The 11,862-nt window shown below is 40.3% G+C and overlaps 1 protein-coding gene across 1 annotated transcript; it reads right to left on the bottom strand.

Annotated features, from left to right (window-relative positions):
• Nucleotides 1-4,346: 4,346 nt before the first annotated feature.
• Nucleotides 4,347-5,320, bottom strand: LOC143133372 (RING finger protein 228-like). Its single transcript, XM_076293136.1, has one exon. The coding sequence runs from the start codon at nucleotides 5,318-5,320 to the stop codon at nucleotides 4,568-4,570; it is 753 nt and encodes a 250-aa protein (XP_076149251.1). The 3' UTR covers nucleotides 4,347-4,567.
• Nucleotides 5,321-11,862: the final 6,542 nt, after the last annotated feature.

The following is an 11,862-nucleotide window of genomic DNA, read 5'->3' as shown; positions in this document are numbered from 1 at the left end:
CGTGCTTAAGGCCTACCGTGCTTGGATGTGAGCATGTCCATAGGATAATATGTAAATGCCTTGTTTTAGGCTTTTGAAAAAATGTTGTGGTAAATGTGTAGCATATTATTATTATTATTATTATTATTATTATTATTATTATTAAGATGTATATTTGATAAGACTGCAAATCTGTACTCCATCATAGCATTGTGTAATTAAATAGTAATAAAATGAAATAAGGCTGTAAATAAACTTAACGCAATGACACATGCTCGTTGGTGTACTTATTAAGAAACTTAGCAGCAGAGACGAACACACGACTTAGACATGGAAATAAGGGCTTCCTGAGTCATCCGGGGCCCGCATTAACATTTCAGCCTTTTGTGGATGTGAAAAGATACTTCAAATGTTGTCTTTCTACAGGACCGCGGGGACAATGGAGCGCAGGAGGGAAATATGGTTGGGACGCGGGAGTCCTTTCACGTGCTAAGGGAGAAATTACCCTGAGTTCTTCAAACTTCACTTCACAGGCGAGTCTTCTGAGGGAGTAGCGCTTAAACCTCTGGTGGTGTCCGTGACCTCTTGCATGGTCAGACCTGAGTGTAATGTTTTCTGTAAATCCTAACAAAATTTCTGCACATTCATTGTAAAAACACCCCAGGCTGCAGTATAGTGTTGATTTCGAAGCCATATTCATTGTGTCAGAGGAATTGTTTAGTCAGATAGTTTTTAACTGAGGCAAGCGAGATGTTTCACCATGTGCGTAAATGTAGCCTAACTGTTGTTAAGTGAAATTAAACCATTCAAAAGGCAATATAATGATAATATAAATTATTATTATTTTTTTTAAATACCAGGAGTGTTCTTTGTTTTTTTATTGTTGTCCGTTAAGATGTAAATGATATATTCACTCGGACATATGTCACTGGAACGTAAGGGACTGGATGTAACTTTAAACCGTCATAAAAAAAATGAGTGGGAAAGATTGGGAGTGGGGAGAACTGTTTGATTATCTTTAAAGGGATATAGGATCTCCGTGTCAAATCAATTTCTGAGTGAAAACTCCCAGTCAAAAACTTGCCCCAGTTGAAAAAAATCAAAATAACCCAAGGATGTATTCGAGGGATAGGACAATAATGAATTTATTAAATCCTTGAACCTTTTATTAAAACAATGAATGAGTATAGGACACTTTACGCAAAGCGCAAACATGCAAGTATTTTTTCGTTCTTGCACATTTGTCACAGTTTTACCTGTGCAATCACTAAAGTGTATTGTCAAACTCCAGTGCCACTTTCTGAGTAAGATATGACAAGGCCGAACCACAATAATCATAATACAAAAGTTTGGTATAAAAAAGAATGGCCTATCTTTCGACTTGCGCTTTCATGGCTATACGCTTTCATGGTGACGTGATAAATGGTGAAAGAGCTTGTTTCCAGAATTAAGATGCCTAGCTACTTCAAAACATAATGCAAATAGGCTAGAACATGTTCATTTTCGCTTAAGGTCACAAAAGTAAATATTTACAACAAGGATAACATGGGCATATTATCGGTCTTTACAGTGGTGTTAATGATCTCCCTCTACAAAAGGCACTGGCGCCTTTAATTGCCTTATATACTACCTCAGTACATTAGAATAATTATAAAAGACTTGTTAACGGCCATTTCCTATGCACGAACGTTGAGCGGTGTAGCTTCAGGCGATATAAGACATTTTCATCTTCTGAGGAACTTAACTCCCACATTTCAATAGGCGCTCATTGATGTAGCCTAGTTCACCTAAGAGTTTCATGAATAAAAATAGACCATGACAACTTCACGTTGTCTTTATGCATGTACACAAATGCATTTTCCCCTTCATTTTATTATTTTTTTAATGACGTATGACAGCTGATAATTGACTAATTATGGACGTTTTTATAATGCTTACTCCGAGGTAGGGGCATCTTGCATAGTCCTAAGAATATTAGGTGCTTTGCATCACACGGGATAGTGTAACTTGTTGAGAAGGAGAAAGAAAGGATAACGCTGAGAGGCGAAAAAGCATTTGTTTTCCAGGTCCTTCGGGGCATGCTGATGACTTTACATGATGACCAGGAACAGTGAGTTTATTGCCCCCATGGTGAACCCCAAGCCCCCTCTCGTCCTCAGCTCCGCTCCCCTGTAACACAGGCCCAGGTAGCGGTCTTCTCCGCGGGAGGGCAACTTTAGAAGGAGGGGGACGGGATTGTGCGGCGATTTAACCTGTTTGATGTTTACATTGGTGGAATATGTCCTTAATACGACAGATAATGGTAAATATTCACAGTCACGCACCATACCCTGCGATAAAGTGATAACCCATACCGACCAATGCACAGACATTGCACATCTGTTTTTGAGATCTACAAAGTCCTATCTCACTCTTTAACACTTTCTACAGCTACATTCTTAACCACCTACACCAGATGAAAGATCGTGATGCCCTCTTTTTGGGTCGGGTGCATCTGAAAACCACCTCCTGTTAAATAGAAGGTCGTTCCACTTGCTGATGCTCATCATGTGTTTTTTCATAGAGTATTAGTAGATAAATTAAATAGGCATTATATAATAGCCTACCAAATATTAAATACCATGGTTCTCGCATATTTATCTGCAAATCTGCCTACAGAATATGGACCCACAGAACCGCTAGAAGTAACAGTGAACAGTTTCCTTCATGGTCTAAGATTTCAACAACTTGGCCTGTAACATTTTTTATCATGAATCATATGTTACCACACTCTTCAGCTTGCAATTTTGTAGGCCTACTATTTACAATAACATTGAGGGCAAGTATAAACATGGGCCTTGATCTCATCTGGCTAATAAACAATGACATACAATGTTGGAGCATTCTTAAACAGGTGGCAGATCAGATTCATTTTGAATTAACCGCCTTGAAAATTGTACATAGAATTATCATTCTAAGTAAGTTGGTGAAAAAGCTAAGGCTACCACAACACATTTTCAAACCTACTTTTCAGAATCTTTAACCACTGTTGTTGTTGTTGTTGTTACTGCGCCTTACGTAAGTTTGTGATGTGTTGCCTGGTGCGTGAACTCCAAAAGTTGAGTATTACAGTAGAAAAAACAGAGGCGCACTCAAGGGCTTCATACTAATACAATTTGTATCGTCATAATGGAGACATTGATAATGGGCTAAGCCCGAAACGTTTGTTTCCCAGTTTTTGTCCTTAGACTCATTGTTAAAACCTCGGTTCTCAATACAAATTGTATTAGTATCAAGCCCTTGAGTGCGCCTCTTTTTTTCTACTGTGTTACTGCACCATGCTCATGCCATAGAAAAGTAGCCTAATCCATTGTACAACGGAGATATGACTGCAAATGTTGTATTTGGAAAGTCACCATTTCGAATGGTTAATAATTTACATAATATCAAGTAGAAGGAAGTGGTATGCATGAGGTTTGCAGAACTCCAGGCATTCTCCAAGCCTGGAGGAAAACACGACACTTCACATAGTATAGGGAAATATAGTTATTGGAATTTTTATATAATATTGGAATATTGTTATATTTACCAATAGCAATACCACCAGAAAGAGACATAGCTCTTATTTACCAACAGCCATACCACCAGTGAGAGATTCTGTTTTAGTCAAACTGTGAGCATCAAAACTGTCTCTCCAAATAGAGGCAAGCTTTCATTTCCCACTGCACTGAACACTGAACTGAACTGAACTGAAAAGAAAACATTGCAGTGGTGACTTGACCTGCATTATATTATATTGTTCTGCAAATACCATAACCATAACTATTACATATCTTAATGTTTTCCTCGATTTATAGATATTTTTCTAAAAGAAAACTTACTATTTCAGGAGTGGATATGGTATTTTGCAACCATTAGAGAACAGGAGATATCATCTGGCTTGTAATTCAGTAACAGCAGTTACATAAAGATCCAAGCCATTCAGCAATACCAATTATTGTAAATTTGACAATTTGGGTATATAAAAGTCTATTATACCTCAACCAAAAACTGGAATATCAGGGCATGTCTGACTTGGCATGAATTTTGCCATCCGTTTACTTGAAGTATTTTTTTTATTAAAACATGTCTGGGAAAACCACTTCCAGCTGCCGCTAGAGGGCAGATGGGGGTTGAAGTTGGCACAGAAGACACTCAACGTATGGCACTCCTCTCTCCCACGTAAACGCATGCGCATTTATTCGGTGAAACTGGCTAATAGTGAGCGAGGTTTTGTATGTCTGATTTGACAAACATTTTATTTATCATCAAACTCTCGATGATATTAAACTTTACAGTGTTCTTCTCAGTTAAACCTCTACGTTTGCATTTAATCCACAGGGCACAGATTACCTTCTTCATATGTAGGTCAGCACAAGTCACAGCAGGATTACATGTTACCATTTGTAAGTGATTGTCTGAAAAGTCTCTGACTAGTAGTCTTACGTGGCACAACTATTCATTGGTTTTCTCTCTGTACATAAATTGCATTTGTTTATAAGTCTGTTTGCGAAGTGTTTCTGATACACGTGTTTACATAAAGGCCTACATTAGGTTTGCACAAGACGTTCTATCGGGTATTTCGTCGATTGCCACCAATGGTGGACCGCGCGCTGTCTGGTTCGGGTCGGTATTTCAGCCAACACATCAACCACGTGACAACGACTGAAAACATCGCCAATATGCTGGCTACAGACAGACAGATGGGCCCCACTGGCGACGGCGGATTGTTGTAGTTGTGAATGAATAAGAGACCTAAAAATAACAACACCAACATGGACAGAAAAGCAAAGATAGCGCACACACAACCCGTGGTGAAGGCAACTCGCTTACAAGTCTGACAGGACTCATAACCAGCAGCTTCGTATGCGGCGGCAGCAGCCACAGAGACCGACGCACTGTCCTCAGCCGGGGCTCCTGTTGCTTCTCGGCCCGATTCTTCGCGACGAAGTGCAATGAGTGCTGGGTGTAGTGGCGGGGGATAAGGCGGCAAACTATCCTGGGGAAGGGGATCAGAGTCAAAGTAGAGGGGGAAAGCGTCGGTCACTTTAGTATTGTTCGGAAGGTTTTGTATCCTGTATTCTGGCACAGGCGTTCTGTGGCGACAAAGCGGACATCCTATGCGCCAAGGTCGGTCTTCGCGGAGATGCAAAGTGTTTAAACATTCCTCGCAAAATGTATGCAAGCATTCCAAAATTTTCGGTGTTCTGCGGTCCAAATCATAGTAGTTGTAGCATATTTTGCACTCGTACTCCTCATATGGAAAAGCCGAGTCAAACTGCACCCTGGACGCGCTTCCCGGTGGACTTGCCGCTTCTGCCATGTCATCCTCTGTTGTTCACATGCCTACTCAAAATAACTTAGTGAAACACTCCCTGCCATCACCCTGCTGTTTGGCTAGAGCAAGCGGCGGCTCCCTGGACGCCATACTGTGTCGGAGCTGTTAAGTCCTCGTCGCGCTGTCCCACTTACGTAGCTTTGTCCTTGTCTTCCTCGGTTACTCAGCCTTGTTAGATATGTAATGGTTGTGACGGAAAATTGATGATGTCACACCGATTAAGCAGCAGCGATGTATTAGCCGGCAAATAAAACTGGAAACAGACACCTAGAATAGACCGGTCGAGTTTCTATGGTCTCTTGGTAGTATCAGAGTTGTAGACGAGGCTGTAATGATAGAAGAAGAATAAACACTGCTGCATCACGAGGTGCGTGGCTCATTTGGAAGCACAGTGCGATTTTGTGACATTAGCTGAAAATGTCTGGGTGATCATGTCATCCGCAGCATGTCCATCATGGTATTTTGTCAAACGTATGAATTCTTGCTCCACTTTTAGCGAAACGTTAACGTCTACTTACTCATAAAACATGTCGCCAATAATACAATAAGTTATGGAAACTTATCTACCTTAACTACCATGTATCAGTTCAACCATAGTCATATTATACTAGCTCACCTAAACACGCTTATTTGACATGTAGAACTGTCAGTCTCTACAATTTCAGCACCTCATCTGGTGGACAGCGCCTGCAATTCCAATCAACAGTCTGACTTGACACCTCTACTGGCGGAACACGCCCTCCCTGCGCATAATACTCCCATTTCACATCATCCTGATAGCCTATTTGACCGGAAAAGAGCCTGTTGTTTGTGTCATGTGGAAACCTGTTGTGCAGCAATAACTTTGTAAAACGGAGAGTTGTTGGTTAGAATGGGCAACGTTAAAACAATGCAAAAAACGAATGTTAATTAGTGATATACATTTAATATAAATAATGTGACTTGGTAGAAAAGCTAATATTACATTTAAATCACGTTGATACTCCTTATAGACAGGTGATATTTTTGAGATATGTGCTTCCTAGAGGCATTTTTTTGTAAAAGTTGGGAACAGGACTTTTTAACCTAATTAAGGTGTGCTGAATCCAACTAGCCCTGTTCCCCAGTTGAATTTTGAGTTTATGACCATCTAATTAGCATAAACAAAATGGTTGCCAAAATGGCGATTTTGGGCACTTTCATTGGGCGGATGTCATTATACCATGTAAATTAATTCATATTGTTTACAGAAATCTCCCTTGGCCAATAGATCAAGGATACAGGCTGTGAAAAAAAAAAGAAAAAAAATCTAGTATTATGCCTATGTTAATTACCTGAAAAAACCTTTGAAAAATGTAATTGTTAAAATGTTATAACTGAGCAGGCACACAGTATTTGACGAATGAGACTTATGTTTTTTGAGGGTCAAGAAAGATGTGTTAGCCTGGCGAGCCAGACCCACATTATAATGTAGGGTCTGGGCACTCACCGTTCGCAGTGCTCATTCCGAGGGTCGGGATAATCAGTTGTCTTTCAAATTCCCTCTGCAATAGGACGCAATAGGATATTTGTTTTCAAGTAGCAGGGAATTCAAGCCAAACCGTTGCAACTCTGCCATCAATCATTATGTTAAGCCCAACAAACGACTCTATACACGATTTCAATGCCAGATTTAGTTTCGATTTCTACACTGCAAAAACTGCTTATCTAACAAAATCTAACCAAAACTAGTTGGTATTGTTTTCAGTATAAAGAGACTTATAGTGCTTTCTTGTGAAATCATTTGACTTAATTTAAAAAATAATTCACTTATTTTAAGACATGTAGGGCCCTATTTTAATGGTCTGAAACGGAAGTGTCTTTGCGCAAAACGCAAGTGACTTTGTGGGCGGATCTTGGGCGCTGATGCTATTTTACCGGCGGGATAATTGACTGTTGCGCCTGACGCAAATCTAAAATGGGGTGGTCTGAAGTAGCTACATTAATCATGGGTGTGGTTTGGGCGTAACGTGCAATAAACCAATCAGAGCGTCATCTCACATTCCCTTTAACAACAGGCACGCTTGTTCCATAGCTGATCGCTATTATGGTGGCGTATTTGCCAGGCGCAGCCAGGAGCGTTCACAGCGCTATAATCACTGTTCAGTTGGGAACAGTTAGCTATTGATTTTTCCTCTTGACAAAATGTAATGCAGAATTGTCACAAAGACATACTTTCCGATGTTTTGGGATGATGGGATCACTCTCACTGAATCACGAGGTTATGAATACATGGTGATATTTTTGCAATGTACAATGTAATCTAACATGCTCTCCCATGCTGCAGCTGGGGCAATTCAACATCACGTCTCCTTAAGTCCTCTAATATTTCCTAATTTATGTCATCAACACATCCGTGATTCGTGAAATGTGTACGCTAGATGTATGCCTATTTTTTTTCACATCTTAATGGACACCACACTGATTTCCCTTGAGTGGTAATATTTTTCTTTGAAATTGTATGGTTTACAGAAATGGGAACTACGATGTATAGATGAGAGGAGCGAAGTGTGCGTTGCGCAGCACAGGCGGGCAATCAAGGGGCTCCTTTCCCCTTGTTAGTTGACCTAACTTTCAACTCTGCACAGTATCCTATTAACTGCATGACAGTAGGCTATTTACAATATTTTCTGTTAAGTAGAGTTTGTAAACACGTTATCATCAACTTAATGCACGCACAACATTTGTTTGAGCAGGAGAGAATAACAATGAATGGATGCAGCAACTACAGAAGTTGTAGCCATACTTGCTGCTTTCTTGTACTATCTATGGTTGCTGGTTAACAGCACATAAAAGCTGATTTAAGCTAATTCACTAACTCAAGACTTCAAGGCCATCATGGATATAAAACGTTTTTTGAAAATAACGAAAGGATGGAGGGAACATAACAAAGCTTGGAGTTATTTCAGATGGGCTACAACAAGGTAGGCAAAATTATGGTGCTTAAAACCTTAGCGCAGCTGGAATAATGCTTAGGCTGATGTTAAAGCGCACGCGATGTTTAAAGCCATAGCCTACACAACGGTAAATTGGAACAAAACTGAAGGTAACTTTAGCCTTTATAGGGCTGTATAAAGTTGTCCAAATTAATAGTTCATAATTAGGCGTTGTTGTTGTAAAGATATTGCATGTAGATGTTGTACTATATAGGCTACTAAATGTTTAGGTCACCAATGCACGAATAGGCTAAAACCAGGAAATGGACAAATATTATCAAGGCTTTGAATGTTTCCGTCTGTGCACAGGGGTGTCTGTAGATTGGTGTGCAACGCATTCATTCATGCAGGCCTGTGGTCATGCATGCGCCCTTAAAATAGCATCTGCATTTGCGCCACAGACTTTAGACCAGGGAGTTCCTGGTCTGTGGCGGAATTGTTTTCTGAAACTGCAAAATATCAACAGTGAACGTTTGCGCCGGAACACGCCCCGTCTTTTCGCTGAACCGCCTCCGTGGGCGCAATCTAATTCCCTAATTTACAGGCATGTACTTGTGGAGGGAAAATTCCAATATGCGCTGACTGCAAAATAGGAAAGACAAAAGCGCGAGTATACAAAGTCAATTGCGCTGGGACGCAAAATAGAGCCCCTTATCTTGAAAACAAGCAAATTTGTCTGCCAGTGCGTTGAGCAAATTTGTCTTGATAAGACTCCTTAAAATAAGTTAAAGTCTTCTTTAATTAAGTCAAAATGATCTTTTGAGAGGGCGCTAGGTAAGTCTTTTCATACTAAAAACTAGATTTTAGATTTAAAATTAGATTTTTTAATCTTAATATAAGGTCAATAACACTTGGTTAGAATTCATTTTTTGCAGTGTAGAGCTCACAAGTCAACGGAGAGTTGCTAGACTAGCCCTGGCAGCAAATGTAATTTGCTGCCGCTAGGGGCGCGTCTAGATTTCTAGGCTAAAGATGTGTAGTGATGAAATGTAAAGTTTAAAATTGTGGCCTACTGGTTAGGTCTTCGGGCTTGAAACCAAAGGGTTGCCGGTTTGATCCCCGACCAGTAGGACATATGTGGGTGGTGGAAAGGTTGAGCACTAGTATCCCATGCCCACATCCACGGCTGAAGTGCCCTTGAGCAAGGCACCTAACCCCTCACTGCTCCCCGGGCATCACTGTAGCAAGGCAGCTCACTGCTCCAGGTTAATGTGTGCTTCAATGTGTGACCTGTGTGTTCACTAATTCACGGATGGGATACATGCAGAGACAAATTCCTTGTATACCGAAGTATACTTGGCCATAAAACCTGATTTACATTACATTTTACATAATTGAAGCGAATTAGGTTGGTAATGTATACATAGTCTCGGATTAAGTTACACAGGCCTTTACCCATTTCGGTACTTTACGGTAAGGGTACATGAAGTAATTCATGATTTATGTATTACTTCATTCATTAATATCTAATTAATCATCAGGAATTTACTGAGTCCATAGTTTGCCATTTGTGACCTCATACATGAACACATTACTAAAGTATTAGGTATGATGGGCACATCATTATGGATTATGATGTATTAACCATGATCATGACTTTATTTTTCTGCCAAAAATGTGGTCATCACTGCTCAAATTCTCATAACTTTGGAGTTCTCTAAACACATGTCATTATTCACTACTTTAATTGAGGGGCCACAGACATGATGAATGCATGAGCAATTATCCTAAAATTCATGTAATCATGATGATCATGCTTAAGAAATCATAAATCACAATGATATACCCATCACACCTAATGCTTTAGTTGATGTGTTGTTCATATGTGAGGTCATCATGAATGAGAGTATATGAATTCATGTCAATTCCTGATGATTAATAGGATATAAAGGATAAAGGAAGTAATGCATAAATCATGAATTAATTCATGCATGAATTCATGATAATTCATGTACCTTTACCATAAAGTGTTACCCATATTTCTTCATAACCTTTGTGTTAGTAAAATGATTGAATTAATAGCTAGATTAATAACTTCATAACTAGTGCAAGTTCAAGTTCAAGTTACTTTATTTGTACCCAGAGGTAGATTTTGTTTGCAGTATAGAGTGCTTCAAGAGAATTTGCCAGAACAGGAGCACAGAGGATGCCATCTTTACGGCAATTCACTCTGCCCTGTCCCTCCTTGACAATAGCAACACCTATGTGAGAATGCTGTTCATTGACTTCAGTTCAGCATTCAACACCATTATCCCCTCCAAACTGATCACCAAACTCAGTGAACTGGACATCAATACCTCCCTCAAACTAGATTCTGGACTTCCTAACCAACAGACCGCAGTCTGTTAGATTAGATAACCGCACCCACTCAACCCTCACCCTGAACACCGGTGTATGCTGAGCCCTCCTTTACTCCCTCTTCACCTACAACTGCATACTATGGCTCTAACACCATTGTCAAGTTTGCAGACAACACTACGGTGATTGCTCTCATCAGCAACAATAATGAGACAGCCTGCAGGGAGGAGGTCCAGCACCTAACATCGCGGAGCACAGACAACAACCTGGCTCTCAACACCAAGAGGACCAAAGACCTCATTGTGGACTTCAGGAAGTCAAAAGCTAGCACACAAAGCCCCAACCTAATCAACAGGACTGAGGTGGAGCATGTCACCAGTTCATGTTTCTGGGTGTCCACATCTCTGTGGACCTCTCTTGGACCCTCAACACCTCTACCTTGATCAAGAAGGCTCACCAGCATCTCTTCTTCCTGAAGAGACTAAAGAACACAACCTCTGTTCTCAGATCCTGGTGAACTTCTAAACCTCTACCGCTGCACCATTGAGAGCATCCTCACCAACTGTGTCACAGTATGGTGGCAACTGCTCTGCCTCCGACTGGAAAGCACGGCAGAGGATGGTGAAAACTGCTCAACGCATCACTGGTTCCTCACACCCCTCCATCAATGCCCCAACTGGTTCCTCACACCCCTCCATCAATGCCCCAACTGGTTCCTCACACCCCTCCATCAACGCCCCAACGCACTTTATTACACACTTTATTACACTTAAACATAGCGATATTCTACTGATATTTATACTGTTCATACTGCACATACACTTATATATTTTCAGTACTCTGCACAATGACAACGAAGTTGAATCTAAGATAATCTAATCAAATGAAACATGTGACTGCTGGCCATCTTTCCCATTTGGAATCAAGGATATGATGCTAGCTTGTTAGTTAACGGTTGTTCGTGATTAGTTCAAAGGAACTCCAATGACTTTAAACTCCAAACATGTGTCTCCCCACCACGAAGAAGATGTTTACCAATGAAGTCAGGCCACACTCTTTGCCAAAGAGGACCGTAAACATAGTCTAGAGTATAATAAGGTGATAATAAGGTTAATTAGCATAATAATAGTTTTTTTTGCATTTTTATATTTTTCATAGCCTTAACTTTTTATTTATTGCCCACGGGAGATTTCTGAGATGCACAGATGTGAACAATATTAATTTATTTACATGATATAATGATGCCTGTCCGAAGAAAGTGCCCAAAATCGCCAT

This window comes from Alosa pseudoharengus, unplaced genomic scaffold (genome assembly GCF_046254945.1).
Source record: "Alosa pseudoharengus isolate Yale_2024_CS ecotype anadromous, Long Island Sound unplaced genomic scaffold, YU_APseudo_1.1 YU_APseudo_1.1_scf_2, whole genome shotgun sequence".
Lineage (NCBI taxonomy): Eukaryota > Metazoa > Chordata > Actinopteri > Clupeiformes > Clupeidae > Alosa > Alosa pseudoharengus.
Note: the sequence above shows the minus strand (reverse complement) of the source record. Positions and strands in the feature narration are given on the sequence as shown.

Excerpts from the sequence above, each read along its gene's own strand:
- LOC143133372 (XM_076293136.1), bottom strand. The coding sequence starts at position 5,320 with ATGGCAGAAGCGGCAAGTCCACCGGGAAGCGCGTCCAGGGTGCAGTTT.